The sequence below is a fragment of the Primulina tabacum genome, chromosome 15 (assembly GCF_025594145.1).
Source record: "Primulina tabacum isolate GXHZ01 chromosome 15, ASM2559414v2, whole genome shotgun sequence".
Taxonomy (NCBI): Eukaryota; Viridiplantae; Streptophyta; class Magnoliopsida; order Lamiales; family Gesneriaceae; genus Primulina; species Primulina tabacum.
Window position 1 is genome coordinate 23445740 of NC_134564.1, and position 23258 is coordinate 23468997.

A 23258-nucleotide genomic window follows, 5' to 3' on the forward strand; every position below is an offset into this window, starting at 1 on the left:
AAAGTCAATCATTTATCATTTTGGGTGAATTTTGATCCTTGAAAGTGAATAGCATTTATCCTCTGGTCGAGTGATCAGTCTTAGCTCACCATTGCGCATGAGGACATGCACTAGGAACCGATGTAAAATGAAAATACGATCGTTGGGCTCTCTCTGGGGCTTTTTCCCGTAACCAGGCTCCCTCTATTGCTTTCTCCTTCACGATATTCCCAAAAATCATACATCATATCCTCTTTGTCACAGTCAATTCACATCCTTCAAAATATTTTTCTTTTCATTTTAATCATAAAATATTGTGTCCTTTCCAATTTCGTAAAATACCATTATAATAGTAAAAATTGCACAACATTATAATAATTCATAAAATATCATATTTTCATCATAAAATTTATAAAATATCATTTAGCATGCGTTATGATTCTTCAGGACACTGCCAACCTTTATCGTACTACTTAGGTGTCAAATAACTGTTTTTCCACTGGACATAAAATTCTCTTTTTTGAGATTTTCTTACTTTTATTGACTCGAGACCATCTCAAATAATTATTTAAGCTTAAATTTAATATCTAATATTTTATTTAACGTAAACTCGGGCTTTTGATTTAATTCCTTAATTAATAATTCATAAAGCATTTAATTCCAGAATTAATTTACATTTAAATATTTTCTTCCCAAATTTTAAAAATAATCTTTTTATACCTAAAATACTCTCTTTAACAATGAACTGACCCCCGTTGACCATGGTTCGAACCCGTTTTCTTTTTCCTAGCCATATTTTGAACCCTAGCTTCCATCTCGAGCCAACTCTTTATTTCCTTGAACCATGGCCGAGCCACCTCGAGCTATCCCATGACTAGAACTCCTATTGACCCTACTGAACCATCTTGGACCAGCACCGAGTCCCAGCCCACGCTAAAGCCCAGGCGCAAAACTCCTAGACGTCCCTTGATTCATTGCGCGATGAGGAGTCCAGCCATGTTAGGACTCCTCTCGACTCTGGACACCAAATCCATGAACCCCTCTCTGTCCTTGGACCAGCCCTTAACCAGCCCTAACCAGGACTGATCAGCCCGAGCCCTTGTGAAGGATCGAGTGTGCTAGTGCCTTCGAAGGCATTTCAGATAGTGCATGGGTAAATCTTGTTCAGTGTGTGCCTAAGAAAGGTGGGATTACTGTGATCACTAATGAAAAGAATGAAGTTATTCCCACGAGGACTGTTACGGGGTGGAGAGTGTGTATGGACTATAGGAAGTTCAATGATGCCACCCGTAAGGACCACTTTCCCCTTTCCTTTATTGATCAGATGTTGGAGAGACTAGCGGGGCATGAGTTTTACTGTTTTTTATATGGGTATTCGGGGTATAATCAAATCACTATTGAACCTGAGGACCAAGAGAAAACCACTTTCACTTGTCCTTATGGAACTTTTGCTTTCCGCCGTATGCCTTTTGGTCTTTGTAATGCCCCTGCTACATTTCACCGCTGCATGACTGCTATATTCTATGATATGATTGAAACCTTTCTTGAAATATTTATGGATGACTTTTCTATCTTTGGTGCAACGTTTGATAAGTGTTTACAGAATCTGAGATCCGTGTTGATGAGATGTGAGGAGACAAATTTGGTGCTGAATTGAGAAAAGTGCCATTTTATGGTACAATAAGGCATAGTATTGGGGTACAAGATATCAGAGCATGGAATAGAGGTGGATAAGGCAAAAGTGGAAGTTATCAAGAACTTACCACCTCCGACATCCATAAAGAGAGTTAGAAGTTTTCTAGGTCACGCCGGTTTTTATCGGCGTTTTATCAGATATTTTTTAAAAATTGCCAAACCTCTATCTTCTTTACTTATGAAAGATGTGCCTTTTGATTTTGATTCTAACTGTCTGCAGGCATACGAGGATTTAAAGGAGCGCTTGGTGACGGCTCCTGTTTTGGTGGCACCGGATTGGGATCTACCCTTCGAGGTCATATACGATACCGGTGATACTTCGGTGGGGGCTGTGCTTGGCCAGCAGCAAAACAAAGTATTTCATACAATTTACTACGCGAGTAAAACCCTAGATGAGGATTTGAATTATGCAACAACTGAAAAGGAATTACTTGCAGTAGTATTTGCGCTTGAAAATTTTCATTCATATCTTGTTTTGTCCAAACTCATTGTTTACACAGACCACTCTGCACTTAAATATTTACCTGCTAAGAAAGATGCAAAGCCACGCCTACTTCGGTGGATTTTATTGTTACAAGAATTTGATTTAGAAATAAAATATAAGAAGGGTGTTGGGAATTGAGTAGCAGATCACTTGTCTAGATTAGAATTTATTAGTAATGACTGTGTCAATCATGCCATTAATGATTGGTTTTCTGATGAGCTGCTATTTGAGGTGAAACATTGTCCTTGGTATGCAAATTTTGCTAACTTTCTTATCGCAGGCACACCACCACCAAATCTATTGTTTCACCAACGAAAGAAATTCTTCTCTGACTTGATACATTATTTTTGGGAGGAACCATTCTCGTTTAAGATTTGTCCAGATTCCATGATAAGAAGGTGTGTTGCAGATGAAGAGTTTGGTCAAATTCTCAACCATTGCCATGACCGTGAGGTAGGTGGTCATTTTGGACCAACAAGGATGGCATCCAAGGTACTTGAATGTGGCTTTTATTGGCCAACCCTCTTTAAAGATGCTCGTTCTGCTAGCCTGTCATAAATGCCAGAGGACAGGTAACATCTCTAACCGTCATGAAATGCCATTAAATAATATCATTGAGTGTGAGATTTTTAATGTGTGGGGGATAGACTTCATGGGACCGTTTCCCAGTTTGTTCACGAAAAAATATATCTTGGTTGCGGTTGATTATGTGTCTAAGTGGGTAGAGGCAGAAGCATATGTCATTAATGATGCTCAAGTGGTCCTGAAATTTTTAAAGAAAAATATTTTTAATAGATTTAGAACACCACGAGCAATCATTAATAATGGTGGCACCCATTTTTGCAACAAACTATTTGAAAAACTCTTGAGCAAGTATGGTGTCACACATAAGATCTCTAACCCCTATAACCCCCAGACGAGTGGTCAAGTGGAAGTGTCTAACCGAGAGATCAAGCAGATTTTAGAAAAAGTGGTAGGTGTCAGTCGGAAAGGCTGGTCTGTAAGGTTAGATGATGTTCTTTGGGCATATAGGACTGCTTTTAAAACACCTATAGGCACTATACCATATAGGTTACTGTTTGGTAAAGCATGTCATTTACCTGTAGAGTTAGAGCATCGGGCATACTGGGCAACAAAAGCAAATAACTATGACTTAACTGATGCAGGTGAACTACGTCTACTTCAATTGGATCAGTTAGAAGAATTCCGAAATCTTGCATATGATCTCGCATTATCATACAAGAAAAAGACAAAAAGGGCTCATGACAGGCGAATAATCGAAAGGGAATTCAAGGAGGTCGAAAATGTCCTACTCTACAACTCCCGGTTGCATCCGCAACTTTTACCTCTTTCTACAATTAGATCTTAGGTCACCAACCAAAGAAATTTGCGTTCTTATTTACTTTAATTCCGACAAGCTAACTACTTAATTGCTACAAATAAAATAATTGAACTTAATAAGCTCTACTTGATTGAATTTGAATTCAACGGAAAAAAGGCGTGGAGCTTAAATAACTCACTCAGAACACTTTTTAAAGTATTACGCGGTGCGATTAGGTCGAATAAACCTTTCTGGAATAAATATTCAGCCGCTTGTGAACCTTCAGGTAATGTTTTATTCAATGTTTGTTCAATTACTCTACCCGCAAATTCAATGTAGGAATTTCCCAGAAAATTGAAATCACGATGGTCTGGTCCATTCGTGATTTCTAAAGTATACCCATCGGGAGCCGTAGAACTGCAAGATGAAAAGGATGGGACATTTACGGTCAATTCCCAGCGACTAAAGCACTACATGGGTGGCTTAATTGAGCCACAACTTGGAATCACTCGGTTCCAAGACAATCCGAACTGAAACTGACCGACATTCCATCTCTCGACTATAAATTGAGAACTACCTCTTTTCCCTACTTAATTCGATTTTACTATTTTAGTTATTTATTTAATCTACTTAATTGTTAAAAAAAATTGGGGGGCAGCGCACGAGGTCCGCTCGGGCCAATATTTATGTCTGCCCGGGCGCGGACCCTTTTACAAAAAACAATAAAAAGCCGTGAAGCATCTGCCCGGGCGGAAACTTATATCTGCCCGGGTGCGCCCCTTTTACAAAAAAATTAATTTAAAGCTGCAAGCCATCCGCCCGGGCGGATGCTTATGTCCGCCCGGGCGGGTAGCGGAAATATTTTAAAACTGCCGACTCTTTTTCTCTTCCCCCATTCGAAACCTAGCCTCTTCCCTTCGATTTTTGCCTCCTCCTCTCTCAATCACACTCAAGTAACTTTTTTTGTGCCGATTTCAGGTCAAATCTTGTGTCACCACCTTCACCAAACACCAAGTGCGTCAAATTTTCCGGATACCACTACAAATTTCCGGCCACCACTTTGTTTCTCCGGCCACCGCTGCAACTTTTTGGCCGCCACTGTGATTCTCGGCCACCACGGAGTTACGGCAACGTCGTCTCCCTCCACTCTCTTCCAGCTTTGGTTTTGCTAAATTTTCCCCGAGCACCAGCTTCTCTGTCACTTCCTCTCTCGGATTCCGGTGAGTCATTCTTCCGACAACACACCTCCTACTCCGGGCTTCTTGTTCTTCACACATTATCAACGATGCCGCCTAAGAAAGCTCGGGTAAGTCATTATGCTTCTTCGTCATCATCTCATAATTCCCAGTTTTTTGTGAATAATGCTGCTAAGGAACACTATGAACATGCAAAAATACATCGAGCTCCGATTCGAGAGCGTGGTTTCCAGCTTGTGCAACACATTTTTATTATAAATCAAATTGCAAATAAAGGATGGGGAAAATTTTGTACCCAACCGCAAGCCGCGGTGGCACTAGTAGTGCAAGAATTTTACGCCAATGCGGCTGAGCGGAGCGATAATAAAGCATTTGTGAGAGGGAAACTGGTGGATTTTAGTTCGATAGAGATTAATAGGGTGCTTGAGACACCGGTTGTGGATGATTCGGTGTATATGGCATGGGCTGCAGACCCCGACTTAGACTTGATGATGTGCAGAATCTGCTATCCAGGGTCTCCGTGGAAGACACCTGGATCGTACATTTGTTTCGCCGAGAAATATTTTTTAGTCCCAGCTGCGATGTGGTATGCATTTTTGGCCACACAATTGATGCCATTCGGGCACACTAGCGATGTACAGAGGGAGAGGGGAGTGTTGGTTTATCCACTGGTAACCCATATGCCAATCAATGTGGGAAAAATTATTTATTCACAAATCCAGCTGAGCATTCACAATCCGAATGTGGCATTATTCTTTCCCCACGTTATCACCGAGCTGTGTGTGGGCGCCGGGGAAGTTTTTCAGGATGACGATGAGTGGTTGCCATCGACCAAGGCCTTGGATGACGCCAGCTGGCTACAGAAGACCGCGGTACGGCGGAAGGCTTTTCCTCAGTTTAGACCTATATGGGACGGCTTGACTTTTTATCCACTGCCACAGCAGCCCTCACCACCGGCCCCGCGACCTCAACGTCTTCTTCTTCAAGATCGGATGGACGAATTTGCTGCATTTGCTGACCATCAGTTAGAATGGCAGGCGGTGAGTCAGACATATCAGACCGCTACTGATGCCATGCTACATTTATCCCTGAGCCACAGTGGTATTGATCCGGATCTTATGCCGCCACCTCTGCCAGCTTTTCCGCCGCCGTTTCAGTTTCACTACGCCGATGCACTAGAGCCGGACGCTAGCGTCATTCCCCCGGAGGAGCACGAGGAGGAGGATCATTGAGAGAGGAGTCACTTCTTCCCCTTCTTTTATTTCTTGCATTTTGTTTCGATCATTTTATTTATTTATTTTTTCTGTTGCATGATTAGGTTCTATTGCATCCATTGTGTTATGCACTATCTGTCTCTTTTTCTATCTTCTGTTGCATTGGGGACACTGCTCGACTTTAGTATTGGGGGGTGGATGGGTGTTGTTTTGTGTGTTTTCTTTTTGGTGCTTTGTTAGTTTTATTCGTTGGCATTTAGGTTTAGTCGTTTTGCATTGGTGTGTGTGTGTCAGCCGACAGTGTTCGAAGTAGTACTTGTTAGCAAAGGATGATTAAGAGGTGATGAGACATGCCCTGTCTGTCGTGTACTCGCATTTCTTTAGCACATATTGGGGTAAAGACATGAAGTTTTATTTAGAACTAGAAGCATGCATGATAAGATGGTGAAAATTTAAAACTAAAGTGGGGAACAGAGAGGTTTGAAGGTGCGAATTGAGCTTGACTATATTCTCTTGAATCAAGGTATCTATTAGCAGTGTTAAAAAAAAAAGAAAGATGGAGATGTAAGGTGTGGGGGAACCGAATAAAGGAATGAAATCCTATTCCTGGCTAAAGTTGGAGATGTAAGGTGTTGGGGAGCCGAATAAAGGAATGAAATCCTATTCCTGGCTAAAAATGTAAAACACGTGGATTCGAATCCGAAATGAAAAGTTCTAATATAATCCTTTTATTACTGTATTTCAATTCAGTCAAAAAAATGGTTGCTAGTGGTTACTGAGCGCAGAGGAATAAAGGAGAGTAAGATTTACATTAACAGGCTGATTTACATCTCTGACAATGGTTGAGAATGGATCTCTTTATCATATATGATGCTAGGACTGACGACACACACATACACGTTCGAGTTTTATTTGAAACAATGTCTAGACCAATAAAAGTGCGAAGATTTGTGCTTTTACATTGCTCGACAAGGGAATATGTTGAGGTTCGCTGAGGCTAATTGATGACTATGAATTCACTGTCGAGCTACTTTGTGTCATGTTCCGTTTTGTCGTGTCACCTGTTTTGCTCGAGGGCGAGTAAAAGGTTAGTATTGGGGGGTTGATATAGGTGGATTTTACGTGTTTTTTCATGTTATGTGGTAGATCATTGTGTTACACATATCTTTTAGATTGCATGCATTTTTGTGATATTTTGGCATATATTATGTTTTCTTGTTGCTCATGTGTCTCGTGGTGAAAATGCTGGAAATTCGTGAATAAACAGAAGAAAATGGATCAATTTGCGAGAGACCTCCGCCCGGGCCAACACTTTGGTCCGCCCGGGCGCCTGCAAGGTGAAGAAATTGGAAGATTTGCGAAAGTCATCCGCCCGGGCGGAAACTTATGTCCGCACGGGCGCACCGATGGAAAAAAAATAATACAGGATTTGCGCAAGCCATCTGCCCGGGCGGAAACTTATATCCACTGGGGCGCAGTTGAATTTTTGGAAAAATTCTTGGCCGATTTCTTTCCTTATTTCTGGATATGGAAGTTATGGAAGGGGAGATTGGACGATTTGGAGGAGTATTCAGACACTATTGAGCAGACTGAAAAGGGGAAGAAGAGAGAAAATTTTGGAGCAATTGCTTGGAGTTGAAGATTCAAAGATTTCCGGGTACCGTTCTTCGCAGATCTCGTCTCGTCTAGTATTTCTTATCTATAATTTATCGTTTAAACATTGTGTTGTTTATTTTCTACTATGAATTCGAGTAGCTAATTTACATTATTTGTTGGGATTTAAGGGGATCCTACCTCGAACTTTGATGTAGATAATTCACATGTTGATGTTGATTTATTAATTATTATACTACTGTCTTTCATTACAATTATTAAAATGTAGCTAACTTCAATAATAATCTTATATTGTGAGTGAGTTCGAGAGAATAGCTTGTGATAGGAACGAGTAGCATAGTCTGTGGATCTACAATTTACATAAACATATGAAATTGGATAAGCGCCGATAGTCATAGTCCGGTAGGGCGAAAACTAGGTGATTTAATAGATCGATATGCGATTCACTCTTGATAAATAATTAAAGACATTTAATTACTTCACTGAGTAGAAATAGTTTGGCATAGCTCGAGAGGGCGTGTTCAATTGAATAGAAATCATGTCTGAAGCATAGATCACTATCGAATGAATTAAGTAAATAACGAGGGGTAGGTGAATCGAGATTCCCAAAAAATTCATTTCTCATTGAAATTTAATTAATTGGTTTAGATTCTATATCTCATTATTTAATTATTGAATTTGATCTTTGAGTTTTTATTTAATTTTAGCAGCCATAAACAACCATTCAAATTTCGTTGCTAAAGATTTGATAATTATAAATAATAATTGTAAAATACAGTATCCAGTGAAACGATACTCATACTCTCGTACATCATACTATTACTTGACATCGTGCACTTGCGATTAATTTTCGAGCATACAAAACCATATTTTTAATTCCACAATGCAAGTTTAGCTCGATCAACAGTTGAAGAGGGCTTAAAAGATTTGATATGTAATTCGAGAAGATGCATCTTCTTTTCGGTAGCTCATCAAATAAGAACTCCAAAGTTAAGCGTGTTGACTTGGAGAAATTTTGGGATGGGTGACCCCCTGGAAAGTTTCTCAGGGTGCATGTGAGTGAGAACATAAGCCCGCTGGAAAGACCCATCCTTATACAGTGACGACAGTCGTCGAAGCTGGGCGTTACAGGAAATGTATATGATGAAATGAACAATGTTTAAGTTTATGCATATTCATGAAAAGCTATTTTAAGTAAAGGTATTTTCACTGTTGCATGTGAACGTGTAAAGGCCCGGATTTGACGACTGTCCTCACTGTATCAAAACGAGTCTTTCCAGCGTGCTTATGTCCTCACTCACACGCACCCTGGGAAACTTCCCAGGAGGTCACCCATCCCAAAATTGCCCCAAGTCAAGCACGCTTAACTTTGGAGTTCTTATGTGATGAGCTACCGAAAAGAAGATGCACCTTCGTGATATGAGTAGTACAAATCAAATCTTTTAAGCCCTCTTCAACTGTACAGTCCATTACATTGAACAGTCTCGGAATCCCTCTCATTCCGGTGCGGGATCGGGTTCATTCATGTTCCCTCCACCTAGAAGCCTGTGCCAGAAGCCGCTCATTGTCCGTGCAATCTCATGGCACCGGCGATCACCCCCCGCCCTCTTCGGCCCTGGGCCTAACATGCCCACCAGCTTCCGCTTGGTTCGTCCCCGAACCACACTGTACTAAGAGAGGTCGGCTCTGATACCAACTGTAAAGGCCCGGATTTGACGACTGTCCTCACTGTATCATGACGAGTCTTTCCAGCGTGCTTATGTCCTCACTCACACGCACCCTGGGAAACTTCCCAGGAGGTCACCCATCCCAAAATTGCCCCAAGTCAAGCACGCTTAACTTTGGAGTTCTTATGTGATGAGCTACCGAAAAGAAGATGCACCTTCGTGATATGAGTAGTACAAATCAAATCTTTTAAGCCCTCTTCAACTGTACAGTTCATTACATTGAACAGTCTCGAAATCCCTCTCATTCCGGTGCGGGATCGGTTCATTCATGTTCCCTCCACCTAGAAGCCTGCCAGGAGCCGCTCATTGTCCGTGCAATCTCATGGAAATCAGACTACGTATAAGCCATGCATAACTATTACTATTTAAATTTAAAAATGATTTATATATATATATATATATATATATATATATATATGAAGGGTCTAATTCATTTTGATATTTGAAAAGTCATAACTATTTATTTTAAATGCAAAAGTTTAGTTTTATCTTTTCAGTTAAATACGCGAGGACAGACCGGAGTTTGAAGATTAAAGATAAGATTAATAATAAGAAAGACATTCCTAAATTTAATTTAAGTCAAGGAATAATTTAATTTAAAGAAATAGAATGTTTTAGAATTTATTTAATTAATTAGAGCTAAGTTGGTAAATAAATTCTTTTAGGTTCAATATTTAATTAAAGCTTAAATTAAAATATGTAAACAAGAGAGAATGAATTAATCTAAGTATGAAGTATTCAAGAAATCAAACATAGTATTTAAATGCTTAAAGTTAAATCTATGCAATGCCATGCAAGATGTCATTATAAATTAAGGTGTAAATTCATTAAAATGTAGAATGGGTATTTAAAACCTTAAGCAATTAACATACAAGATGTAAACAATAAAACACCATGCAAATAAGTAATAATTTTGGGTCTAACATTTAAAATATTCAAAGGTGGATAACTCTCCATTCCAACAATTCCTAATTACAATTCATGGGGTATTCATTTCTCATTTTAATTATCTAATGGGTAGTAAATTTAAATGCAATAACATACCTCATTTCTACTCAACCTATTAGACAACAAAACCGTGTAAATGCAGTAGGAAATAAGGAACAAACCAACGGCAATAAGGGGATTAAGAAACAATTCAAAACCCTTCACCTCCTTCACTTGTAACTCTCATTTTAATGTATATTATGGACCCTTTAACACCATTATTAACATTCCTCTTCCTTACCTACATGTCCTACATTCATATGCTCAAAAAAATCAGTAGGAAACATCTGAGAAAAATCGTGAATTAGCAGCAAGGAGGAGAGGGTAGGAACAACAACACTAGAGGAGGAAAAACAATTCATATCCATTCAACTTCTTGACTTGTAACCTCCAACTAAATGCACTTCAAGACTCCTTTATCATCCCTTGTAGCCTTCATACTCATTACCTAGCAGCCCTTCATCCATAATTTCGAAATTTACAGAAGAGAACAGCAGCTAAAAATCGAGAATAACAGCACAAGAACAAGAAGGAATTCTCTACTCCGACTCCGTCGCTCGTAATTGTCGTATTGATTTGTTTTTGTCAAAACAAATTCTAGGCATGTATATGTTGTTCATTTTCTCTACAATCAAGTCCTATAGATATTTTTAAACCATTATATAACCATGAATCAAGCTAAATCACGAAATTGACAGCAATCTTCCCAAGCAAAATCTGTACAGATTTTTATAAACTCTTTTGTTTCCAACTTCACGGTTTGAGATGTTTTGTTGATTACAGGGTGTTGCTTCGGTTCCAGGCTCACATGGCTGCTACTAGGCATGAATTAGAATGTGTTAGGGTGTTTTTGGTTCAATGGTTCAAGCCCATACACGCATAAACAAATAAATGACAGCAACTTTTCCCTTAAGTGCAGAATTGGAGTCAAGGTTTTATCATTTGGTTGTTTAGGGTGAGAGTTCAAATCATGGCTGTCCTAGGGACTGTAGCCACGGTTAGAACCCTTCCATATCATGTCTAGGACGTGACCAAGGTGTCCTTTCAAAGCTTGGTTCATGGTTCCATCAGATTTTTAAAGCAACAACACAAGCATCACTCGAAAAAAATTCTGTTTCTGGTTTGTGTGAGTAACTTCGGTTTTGAGGTGTTGGGATGGGCTGTGGCTGGCTTGTAGCCCATATCCATGGTTCATACAACACTCCATCATGTCTAGATCGAGCTATGGTTGACCATACAGCCAATGGAACGAAATAAGACAACAAATTCATTCGAATACTACAACACAGAATTTCTGGGTGCTCTCGGTTTGAGCTGTGCATTGTCCTAGGTATTGGCTCGGCTTGTGGTTGGCTTCTAGCCCTTAGCCATGGTCCAAGCCATGCCTTAGGATATTGGTAAGAGTCTTTGGGTGGTGGTTCAAGCCCTTGGTCATTAAATTTCAGAATTTTCCCTCAAATACACAAGCTGCTCCTGCTGTAATTTGACAGCAACTTGATGTTCGGTTCATGAGGTTGGTTTGAGTTCTTGGCTGGCTTTTAGCCCATGGCTTTGGACTGGACAGTACCTCAATGAGTTAGGAAAGTCATGTTTTTGGCTGTTTGTGATTCGGTCGAGTTTAGAGGTCGTACGAGAATTTACGGTGAAAGGTGCCAAAATGACTCTCGAAAGAGTGTTTTATGTTTTTGGATTCCTTTCACCCATTTTCGTGTGTTACAGTTATTATGCATATTTTTCAGTATGTTTGGGGTATTTTTAATCATGGTTAAACGTCGGTTTAATGTTGGTTCGGGTTGGTACGAAGCCATGGTTAAAAATCAAGTTATTGACTCTAATCGTCTCGTTTTTGGTTCTATCGTTAAGTTTTTTTTTTTTTTTTGTCAAGTTAAGATTTATTGCATGTGTTACATATTAGTAGTAAGTAGCAGCAAGCCTGGGAGCGATCCAACTCATCCGGTAAAAATAAGGTTATAATTATATTACGTGCATAAAAATATAAAATGTTTATTTTTGAGATATATGCTATATGTCTTGTGGCCACCTTATGCTTATGGGTTTGGAAGTCGGTAGGCGCAACCGAGGACCTCTCCGCCCGGTGACTTACGACCGGTTTATGATTATGTATGGGTACAGACATCCAGTCCAAGGGCTGTGATTGATCTCTACCGCCCAGTATACTGTGGTTTAGTCTGATCAGGCGCTTATGTTATGTTATGGGCCACTTGCTTAGAAACATTATCTCTACCAGAAAATTATGATATGTTATGACAGAGCTCTATTGAGCAAAGCTTTTACGTATGATTTTTAGATATGCACGTAGTTATAATTATTCTTGATATGATTTTTACCGTACGCTTTACGATATTTTATTTTTACGTTGCATGCGATTTTATGATATATTTACTTGTTATTCACGATATATACATGTTGAGTCTTTAGACTCTCTAGACTTGATTGTTGTAGGTATTGATGAGGTCGGGACCGCGGACGGAGACCAGTGAGCGATCTTAGGACATCGGTAGTAAACCCGAGGACCTCATGATTTAATTTATGCACCTTTTATTATTCAAACTCAGTTTTAATACGTTGGATTATTTTTAAGTTGATGTTTACGTTGAATTATTTTTAAATTGTTGGTTGAAAACAATATTTGCTTCCGCTGTTATTTTAAAGTTAAAATTATTTACATATTTACTTTAATTAAATGGGACAAGATAATTATTTATTTAGAAAATTTTTAATAATTCCGTAAAATTATGAATACGAAATACGGGCCTTTACAGAACGTATATGTATGACTTGTTATCATGGTTAAGGTTTGCTGAGTAGAGTTACTAGGTGTGATCGATGCATGTAAGCATGATATTGATGTTGTTGAGGGACTTGATGGTTGATCTTGCTGGACTGAAAGTGCACATAACCCGAGGACCAGTGCTAATTTTCTGCAATTTAAATTAATTTTATTATTTAAGTTGACGTTAAAGATTTTTTATGATGCTATTGAGAGGTTTTTGAGAGGATGTTTGAGTTAGTTTTATTTTGAAATATTGCTAAGTTTAGGTTTGGTAAACGATTGAAGATTTTATGTTTGAATTCTTTCCTTTTGATTTTCAAATAATAGTTGGTTGAATTATTTTAAATGGTGAGAAGTATTTTAAAATATGTTTATATGTATATATATGGGTAGTTCGGCCGAATAGAAGGGATAGAAAAAAAATTCTAGTATTTTTTAAAGAAAAACGAGTACATGACGTTTCGAAATACATAAAAATCATTAAACACATATTTTAAATAAAACCCTAGATTGCATGCAGTCAGGTTACGTAGTTGGAATTTCTTGGACCTTACAGTCGTAGTCCTTAACAAACTCTAGCCACCGTCTTTGTCTCATATTCAAGTCTTTGTCTCATATTCAAGTCCTTTTGGGTGAAGAAATATTTAAGACTTTTATGATCCGTAAAGATCTTGCATTTCTCACCATACAAATAGTGCCTCCAAATTTTAAATGCAAATATGACTGCTGCAAGCTCAAGATCATGTGTTGGACAATTCTTTTCATGTACTTTCAGTTGTCTAGGCGCATATGCTATAACTCGGTCATTTTGCATGAGAACGGCACCCAATCGCTTTGAAGCATCAGTAAATACTACATATTCCCCTTCCTCTGTCGGCATAGCAAAAACTGGCGTTGTAGTGAGTGCTTGCTTCAACTTATCGAAGCTATTTTGACACTCTGGTCTCCAAAAAAATTTCACATTCTTCTTTGTCAATGACGTCAAGGGTACTGCAATGGATGAAAATCCCTTGATGAACTAACGGTATTAGCCAGCTAAACCCTAGAAACTTTGTATTTCCGTCGCATATTTAGGCACGGGCCACTGCTTAACTGACTCGACCTTATATGGGTCGATCTCTACTCCCTCTCTTGACACGATGTGGCCTAAGACTGCCACCCTCTCTAGCCAAAACTCGCACTTGCTGAACTTTGCATATAACTTCCAATCTCTTAAAACTTACAAGGTCGTCCTCAAATGCTGATCATGCTCCTCACGACTCTTGGAATAGATCAAGATATCGTCGATAAAAACAATAAAGAACTGATCGAGATACAGCCAATACACGATTCATGATATACATGAAGATTGCTGGAGCATTAGTTAATCCTAAAGGCATCACTAGAAACTCATAATGCCCTTATCGCGTTCTGAACGCCGTCTTATGTACATCCGACTCCTTAGCTCTCAATTGGTGATATCTAGACCTTAAATCTATCATCGTAAATACCGAATCTCGTTGCAATTGATCAAATAGATCTTCAATTCGGGGTAATGAATACTTATTCTTTACTGTCACTCGATTTAACTCCCAATAGTCGATGCATAACCTCATAGTTCCATCCTTCTTTTTCACAAATAACACCGGCGAGCCCCATAGAGAGAAACTAGGGCGATAAATCTTTTGTCTAATAGCTCTTGAACTTGGTCCTTTAATTCCTTCATTTCAAGGGGTGATAATCGATATGGTGTCTTAGAGATCGGCACTATACCAGGCATCAACTCAATAGAGAATTCCACTTCTCTTTCATGTGGGATGCCAGAAACATCGTCGGGAAATACGTCCAAAAATCCTTAACTACCTCCACATCCTCAACAGATCTTCTGTCAGTGTCTGGTGTAGATATAATACTAGCGAGAAAAACTTGACAACCCTTTTGAATAAGCTTCTTCGCACGCACGCATGAAATAATATGTGGCATTTGTTTTTTTTGCGCTGCCTCGAATATAAATGTTTTCCCTATTCGATGGTCTAATAGATACTGACCTCCGTCGAAAATCAATAGTATCCCCATTCAGTGTGAGCCAATCCATACCCCAAATAATGTCAAACTCGGGCATTGGTAGTACTATAAGGTCCGCTCGTATAATATTCTTTTGCAATTTAAGTTCCACATCCTTAACCATGTTACTAGAAACCAAATGTTCGCCCGAAGGTATTGTAACTTTGAATTCCAACTCCGCGTCCACTGGTAAGATTCACAATTTTTCACGAAAGATTCAGATATGAAAGAATGTGTAGCTCCCGAATCTAGTAAAACGTAGGTAGCTATTCCCACTAACATTATTTGTCCTGGTAATATTTGTATTATTCTCGATTAAGGTCATACAGTTTCAAGAGGTTTCCAATCTAAGCCCTTTCAGTTCCCATATTTGCATTTCAACCCCTTGAGCTATATTTTGTAAATTGCTACATGACTCCTTAAAATTTTGAATTTTACAATTAAGTCCTAGGAAATTTCGAAATTTTCTTAAATTTTTCCTCAACATTATTCAAAAATTGTTGTCTAGCCCCTTACGTTTTCGAAAATTACTAGTGGCCCACTGAAAGTCAAAAATTTGCATTTTAACCCTTGGAATTTCGAGTTTCTTTTTGCCATTTTACCTCTAGAGATTTTCGAAATTGCTCTTTATTCCCTTTAATTTTCAATGTTCTACAATTTGATCCATATAATTTAGCGTTTGCAAGAATTCAATTCCTTAAACCCTAGAATATGAAACATGTATTTCTAAGTCATCAAGTTCCATGCACCTCAATTTGATTCTAGCATTCATGCTTGTTATTTCAAGAGGTAAGGAAGTTTTAAATACTTAAATAGTCTGATTACCTGTAATAAGCGTCGTGTGGCTCCGCTTGCTCAGCATGCATCACGTAAGCCCTTCCAGTCGTGGGTTGCTTGAGTTTTGGGCAATCACCAGCCTTATGCCCCATTGCTCCGCACTTGAAGCACTTGTAGGTGCCCCACATGCACTTTCCATAGTGATGGTGATCACACTTGTAGAAACCGAAAAAAAAAAACCAATATGCGTAGATATGTGCATAATTTCTATTATTTAATTTTAAATGGTTATTATTTTAAGAAATTGTTGATTTAATTGCATTTAAATCATTTATGTTATTTTTAAGGATTTTTAAATCGCATATTTCAAATTTTAACTTTTTAGATATATACGCGAGACCGGACTGGAGATAGGAAATCGGAGATAAATTTTATGATCCAAAAATATTCCTAAATTTATTCCGAGCTAAGAAATAATTTATTTTAATGAAATCAAGTGGATTTAAGTCTAATTTAATTAATTAATCACCAATTTAATTGTAGGCTTCTTAATTCATCAAGATTATGCTTAATTAACATTTTAATCAAGCTTATCTAGCCTAGGATTCTACTTAGCAAAACTTAAACAAATCCTACACTAATTGGCAGCCTACTCTCGGTCATATTCAACTCCACACAATCCCAACTTGACACCATTTAACTCCCCCAACAACAAGAAAACAAATGACAACCATTCAACATGCATGTCCCCCCAACTTGACATCAATAACTCATCCATGCACCACCTTATTTGACCACAAGAATTCACCACCTTCTTCATTCTCCCTAGCACGAAATATTAGAGATTTAGAAGCTACCATTCTCACCCAAGACAGCAACAATAGCAAGGTGTCTTCATTTCCGTTGCCGTGTCTCCCGATCCGACGTATTGTGTTGTTTATTGTAAAAACAACTTAAGGCATGTATATATAGTTTCTTTGCTCTTCAATCAAGTCATATACTGATTTTTAAACATCACATGTACATGATTTAAAGGTAAAAACCGAAATTATGACAGCAACATTTCACAAAATTCTGCACAGATTTTCTCGGCTACCTTCATGCTTCACGTTTGGTATTGTTTTGTGATTTCAGGGGGTTGCTTCGATTCCAGGCACCCAAGGCTGCATCTAGGCATGTACTAGGGTGAGTTAGGATCATGTTGTTCCATTAGTTTAAGCCCCCAACTCGCTGGATTCCAGATTTGACAGCAAATCCTCCATAGTTGCAAGTTGAGTCTCGAAATTCTGGTTTTTGGTTGTTCAAGGAGGTTCGAATCTTGGTTGGCTTTTGGGCCTGTAACCACGGTTAGGACCCTTCCTTAGCATGTCTTGGACATGACCAAGTTGACCTTTCATGGATTTGTTCATGGCCCCATCGGTTTTTAAAGAAAAACAACACAAGTGTCCCTCGGTTTCTATTTCTGATTTTTTGTGAGTGAGTTTCGGCTCTTGAAGTTTTGGATGGATCTTGGTTGGCTTTTAGCCCTTAACCTTGGTTCATACAACACTTAATCATGTCTAGATCAAGCCATGATTGATCATATGACCACTGGAACGACACATGACAGCAAACGATCCAAACAATCGCATGTTACAGAATTTTTCTTTGTGTTCTCAGTTTGAGCTTTGTGTTGTCCTAGGTGTTTGGGTGGATTGTGGTTGGCCTAGTGCCCTTAGCCATGGTTCAAGCCACACCTTAGGATGTTGGTAAGAGGCTCTGGTCAGTGGTTCAAGCCCCAATGGCCGATAGCCTTGTTAATGAAGCGATGCAAGCACAAGTGCTGCTGCTGCATTTTTTTTTACAGCAACTTCAGCTTTGGTTCAGGAGGCTTGTTTGAGTTCTTGGTTGGCTTCTAGCTCTTAGCCATGGTTCAAGCCACACCTTAGGATATTGGTAAGAGGTTTTGGTTGGTGGTTCAAGCCCCAATGACCATTAGCCTTGTAATCAAAGCGAAGCAAGCACAGCTGCTATCGCTGGAATTTTACAACAGTATTGCTACAGTTCAGAGGTCACGTACGAGTTCTTGGTTGGCTTTTAGCCTATGGCCTTGAACTGGACAGTACCTTATTGGGTTAGGAAGGTTAGGTTTTTGGCAGTTTGTTATTTGGTTAAGTTTAGAGCTCGTACGAGAATTTACGGTGCAATGTGCCAAAGTGACTCTCGAAAGAGCGTTTCATGACTTTAGCCTCCTTGCACAATTTTCGTGTATTACAGCCCTTGGTATATATTTTCCAGTATTTAGGTTTATTTTAATCTTGACTAAACGATGGTTCGATGTTGGTTCGGGTTGATACGGAGTCATGCTTAGATACTAAGTTTGTTGGGCGTAATTGTCTCGTTTTTAGTTCGATTATGAAATGTTGGTCAAGTTGAGATTATTTGCATGTGTCTCATGTTAGAATTAGGTCGCAGCGAGCCTGGGAACGATCCAACTCAATTGGTAAATTAAAACAGGATAATAATTATATTACGTGCATAAAAATATAAATTGTTTATTTTTGAGATATATGCGATATGTCTTGTGGCCACCTTACGCTTATGGGATTGCTTCACCCGGTGACTTACGACCGGTTTACGATTATGTATGGGTACGGATATCCAGTCCAAGGGCTGTGATGATCACTACCATCCAGTATACTGTGGTTTAGTCTGATCAGACGTGCATGTTATGTTATGGGCCACTTGCGTAGAAACATTATCTCTACCAAAAATTACGATATGATATGTTATGACAGAGCTCTATCGAGCAAAACTTTTACGTATGATTTTCAGATATACACGTATTTATAATTACTCACGATAAGATTTTCACGTTACGCTTTACGATACGATATTTTTACGTTGCATTCGATTTTATGATATATTTACTTGTTATTCACGATATATGCATGCTGGGTCTTTAGACTCACTAGACTTGATTGATGTAGGTACTGACGATGTAGAGGCTGAGGGCGGGGACCAGTGAGTTAGCTCGGATCAGCGGTAGTACAAACCCGAGGACCTCACGTTTAATTTTTCAGTTTTATGTTTAAACTCTTGTTATAACTTTTATATATTTTAAGTTATTGTTTAAAACATTATTCAGTTTCCGCTGCTATGTTTATGTTAAACCGTTAGGTTATTTTACGAAAGTTTTTATACGTTGCAAGTTTATTTATTTAAAGGGAAAATTTTTAATAAATCCAAAAAATTATGAATACGAAATACGGACCCTCACAGTTGGTATCAGAGCGATGTTTTTTGTAAAGAGTTGTACTTACTACTGATCTAGAGAAGCTCACGAAGTCACGTCTTCAGTCTGTAAGTCCTACTTTCACGTATTACATTTTTTTGAGCATGAAATAGTTTACCAGCATGTTTTCATTAAATATTTTATCAGCATGTTCTCATGAAAAATATTTTATGTTAAGATTATGTTTTATCAATTATATATTTATATTTCAAGAAAAATAGTAGAAATATTGCATGTTGGTTACGTAAGGACTTTACATGGTACAGTATGCCTCCTAGACGAGCTATTGACCGCCCGAAGGGTGCTGAAAGCGAGGCTGATGAGACTCAGAACCGTTATGTGGATAGAGGCCCACCGCCACCTCCTCCACGACCTGATATGCATACCCAGATGATGGCGGGTATGACTCAGTTCTTCGCACAATTCGCGGGGAACAATGCTGCAGCGGTAGCTAGGCCACGTAGACCCGAGGCTACATGTGAGCGGTTCATGAGGATGAAACCGAAGGAGTTCACTGGGACGTCTGATCCCATGGTTGCTGAAGGATGGATTAAGTCCCTAGAGGTTACTTTCAGATTTATGGAGCTGGAGGATGTTGACAGGGTCCGCTGTGCGACCTCTCTTTTTGGAGGAGACGCCCGTCTGTGGTGGGAGGGCGCATCTGTAGCTCTGGATCTAGCTACTCTCAGTTGGACGCGCTTTAGAGATGTATTCTTCTCTAAGTATTTTACTAATGATGTTGGTTTGAGATTGATCAGGGAGTTTATGACCCTGAGACAGGGTGACATCACTGTTACAGAGTTTATCCGTAAGTTCGAGAGGGGTTGTCACTTTGTACCCCTGATCGCGAACGACGAGGGTGCCAGACTTAGGCACTTCATGGATGGATTGCGGTCGATCTTACGCCGTGATGTTAGGGTTGCTGGCCCTACGACATATCTGAGACCTTTGCGAATTCCATCGAGGTCAAGACGATTGGATTGGATGTGGCATATTATGTGGTTATTCCATCTGGCGAGGAGATGGCAGCGACTAGCGTAGTACGAGACATAGACCTCGAGCTTCATGGAAATCTTGTCTATGCGGATTTGATCGTGCTGCTAATGCCAGAGTTCGATATTATCCTTGGGATGGATTGGCTGCACAAGAACAGAGTACTTATTGATTTTCAGCAGAGATCTGTTCTAATCCGACCGCTTGGAAGGGAGCAGTTCCTATTTGAGTCTGACAGATACTTTAATGTGCCTATCATGATATCTTGTATTCTGGCTAGGAAGCTCATGCATATGGGTTGTCGAGCATTCATTGCGACCATTATATCTGTTCCCGAGGTCCCCAGCCAGTCAGTTGCAGATGTCCCAGTTGTCAGGGACTTTTCAGACGTTTTTCCCGATGACTTCTCTGGTAAACCACCGGTACGAGAGGTTGAGTTTTTGATCGATCTTATGCCAAGTACCGCGCCTATCTCTAAGGCGCCATACAAATTAGCACCGTCAGAAATGGTTGAGCTCAAGAAACAGATTCAGGAGCTTCTTGACAAGGAGTTTATTCGCCCGAGTTTCTCTCCATGGGGCGCGCCTGTCTTATTTGTGAAGAAGAAAGACGGATCTATGAGGCTTTGCATTGACTACAGGGAGTTGAACAGGGTTACAGTGAAGAATAAATACCCACTTCCGAGGATCGAGGATTTGTTTGATCAGTTGCAGGGAGCCTCAGTATTCTCCAAGATAGATCTGCGTTCCGGATATCACCAGTTGAGGGTGAAAGACGCCGATACTTTTAAGACTGCTTTTAGGACTCGTTATGGGAACTTTGAGTTCCTAGTGGTGCCGTTCGATCTGACGAATGCACCGACGATCTTCATGGATCTCATGAATCGTGTATTTCAGCCGTATCTTGATCAGTTCGTTATTGTATTCATAGACGACATTCTCGTCTACTCAAAGAGTCAAGAGGATCACAACAGACATCTGACCGCAGTATTGCCGACGTTGCAGAGGCACAAGCTGTTCGCTAAGTTTAGCAAGTGCGAGTTCTGGTTGGAGAACGTGGCGTTCCTAGGCCACATCATATCTAGGAGTGGCATTGAGGTAGACCCAGCAAAGGTTTCGACAGTTAGAGATTGGGAGGTGCCGCAGAGTGCATCAGAGTCCGTAGTTTCCATGGTCTAGCAGGATACTATCGGAAGTTTATTCACGGTTTCTCCTCTATCGCAGTTCCACTCACGTCATTGACTAAGAAGAATGCTAAGTATGTGTGGAGCAATGAGTGCCAGAAGAGCTTCGATTCTTTGAAGCAAGCTCTTATTTCAGCACCGATCTTGTCCATGCTTTCTGGGCCCAGAGATTTTGTATTGTATACCGATGCTTCGAAGCTCGGTCAAGGCGCAGTGTTGATGCAGCATGGGAAAGTAATAGCGTATGCTTCTCGTCAGTTGAAGATCCACGAGAAGAACTACCCTACTCATGATATTGAGTTAGCTGCTGTAGTATTTGCCTTGAAGATTTGGAGGCATTATCTATACGGAGAGAAGTGTCAGATCTTTACCAACCACAAGAGCCTCAAGTACTTCTTTATGCAGAAAGAGTTGAATATGCGTCAGAGGCGTTGGTTGGAGTTAGTCAAGGATTATGAATGTGACATTAGCTAACATCCTGGTAAAGCTAATATAGTAGCGGATGCTCTGAGCCGGAAAGTCGCAGTGATGGCTCATTTGACAGTTCAGAGGCCTCTTCAGAGGTTTGATCTAGAGATTTATACTCAAGGTAGAGTTCCCCGTCTATCTACCTTGACGATTAAGTCTTCTTTATTAGACCGTATTCACAGCGATCAGTCATCTGATGAGCAGTTGACGAAGTGGAGGCAGAGAGATGAGGCAAAGGGCAGTATTTTGTACACAGTGAGTGATGGCATTGTTCGTTATCGAGATAGGATATGGGTTCTTAGCAGCGATTCTATTCGAACAGACATATTAATTGAGGCCCATATGTCCCCGTACTCTATTCATCCTGGGAGTACGAAGATGTACAAGGATCTGCAGATGTTATATTGGTGGCTCGGTATGAAGAGAGAGATCCGGAGATTTGTATCCGAGTGTTTGACTTGTCAGCTTGTGAAAGCTGAACATCAGAGACCAGCCGACTTACTCAAGCCACTTCCAATTCCCGAGTGGAAGTGGGAGAACATTAATATGGATTTCGTGGTTGGTTTACCGAAGTCGGCTAGAGGTTCGAATGCTATATGGGTGATTGTTGATCGTCTTACCAAGTCAGCGCATTTCTTGCCTATTAAGATGACTTTCTCCATGATTTAGTATGCCGAGTTATATATCCGTGAGATAGTCCGATTGCACGGTATCCCAGTCTCTATTGTTTCTGACAGAGATCCGAGATTCACTTCCTCATTTTGGAAGAATCTGCATTCAGCTATGGGTACGAAGTTGTTGTTTAGCACAGCTTTTCACCCTCAGACAGATGGTCAATCAGAGAGAGTTATTCAGATCTTGGAGGATCTTCTCCGTGCTTGCGTCATTGATTTCTCAGGGAGCTGGGAATCTAAGTTGCCATTAGTGGAGTTTACCTATAACAACAGCTTTCAGTCGTCTATAGGTATGGCTTCTTATGAAGCACTGTACGGAAGAAAGTGTAGATCGCCTATTCATTGGGATGAAGTAGGCAAGAGATCAGAGTTAGGACCAGAGATCGTTCAGCAGAATGTTGATCTAGTAGTCGTAATCCGTGACAAGATGAGGACTGCTCAGAGTCGATAGAAGAGTTATGCCGACCGGAGGAGTAGAGATCTAGAATTTGCCGTTGGCGACCATGTTTTCGTGAAGATAGCACCGATGAAGGGTGTCATGAGATTCGGAAAGAAGGGGAAGCTTAGTCCGAGGTTCATCGGACCATTTGATATCCTCGACAGAGTTTGGACATTAGCATATCGTGTTGCTCTTCCGCCGAATCTGGCCGGAGTACACAATGTGTTCCATGTGTCGATGTTGAGGAAGTATTTAGCGAACCCTTCTCATGTGTTTAACTTTGAGCCGTTGCAGTTTTCTCCGAACTTGTCTTATGAAGAGAGACCAGTGCAGATCTTAGACCGTAAGGAGAAGAAGCTTCGGAACAAGGTGATCAAATCAGTGAAGGTCAAGTGG

General features: G+C 39.9%; 1 protein-coding gene across 1 annotated transcript; it reads left to right on the forward strand.

Annotated features, from left to right (window-relative positions):
* Window positions 1-19372: 19372 nt before the first annotated feature.
* On the forward strand, window positions 19373-21276 carry LOC142525973 (uncharacterized). Its single transcript, XM_075630253.1, has 3 exons — window positions 19373-19897; window positions 20023-20520; window positions 21103-21276. The coding sequence occupies exons 1-3, from the start codon at window positions 19373-19375 to the stop codon at window positions 21274-21276; spliced, it is 1197 nt and encodes a 398-aa protein (XP_075486368.1).
* The last annotated feature ends 1982 nt before the right edge of the window (window positions 21277-23258 follow it).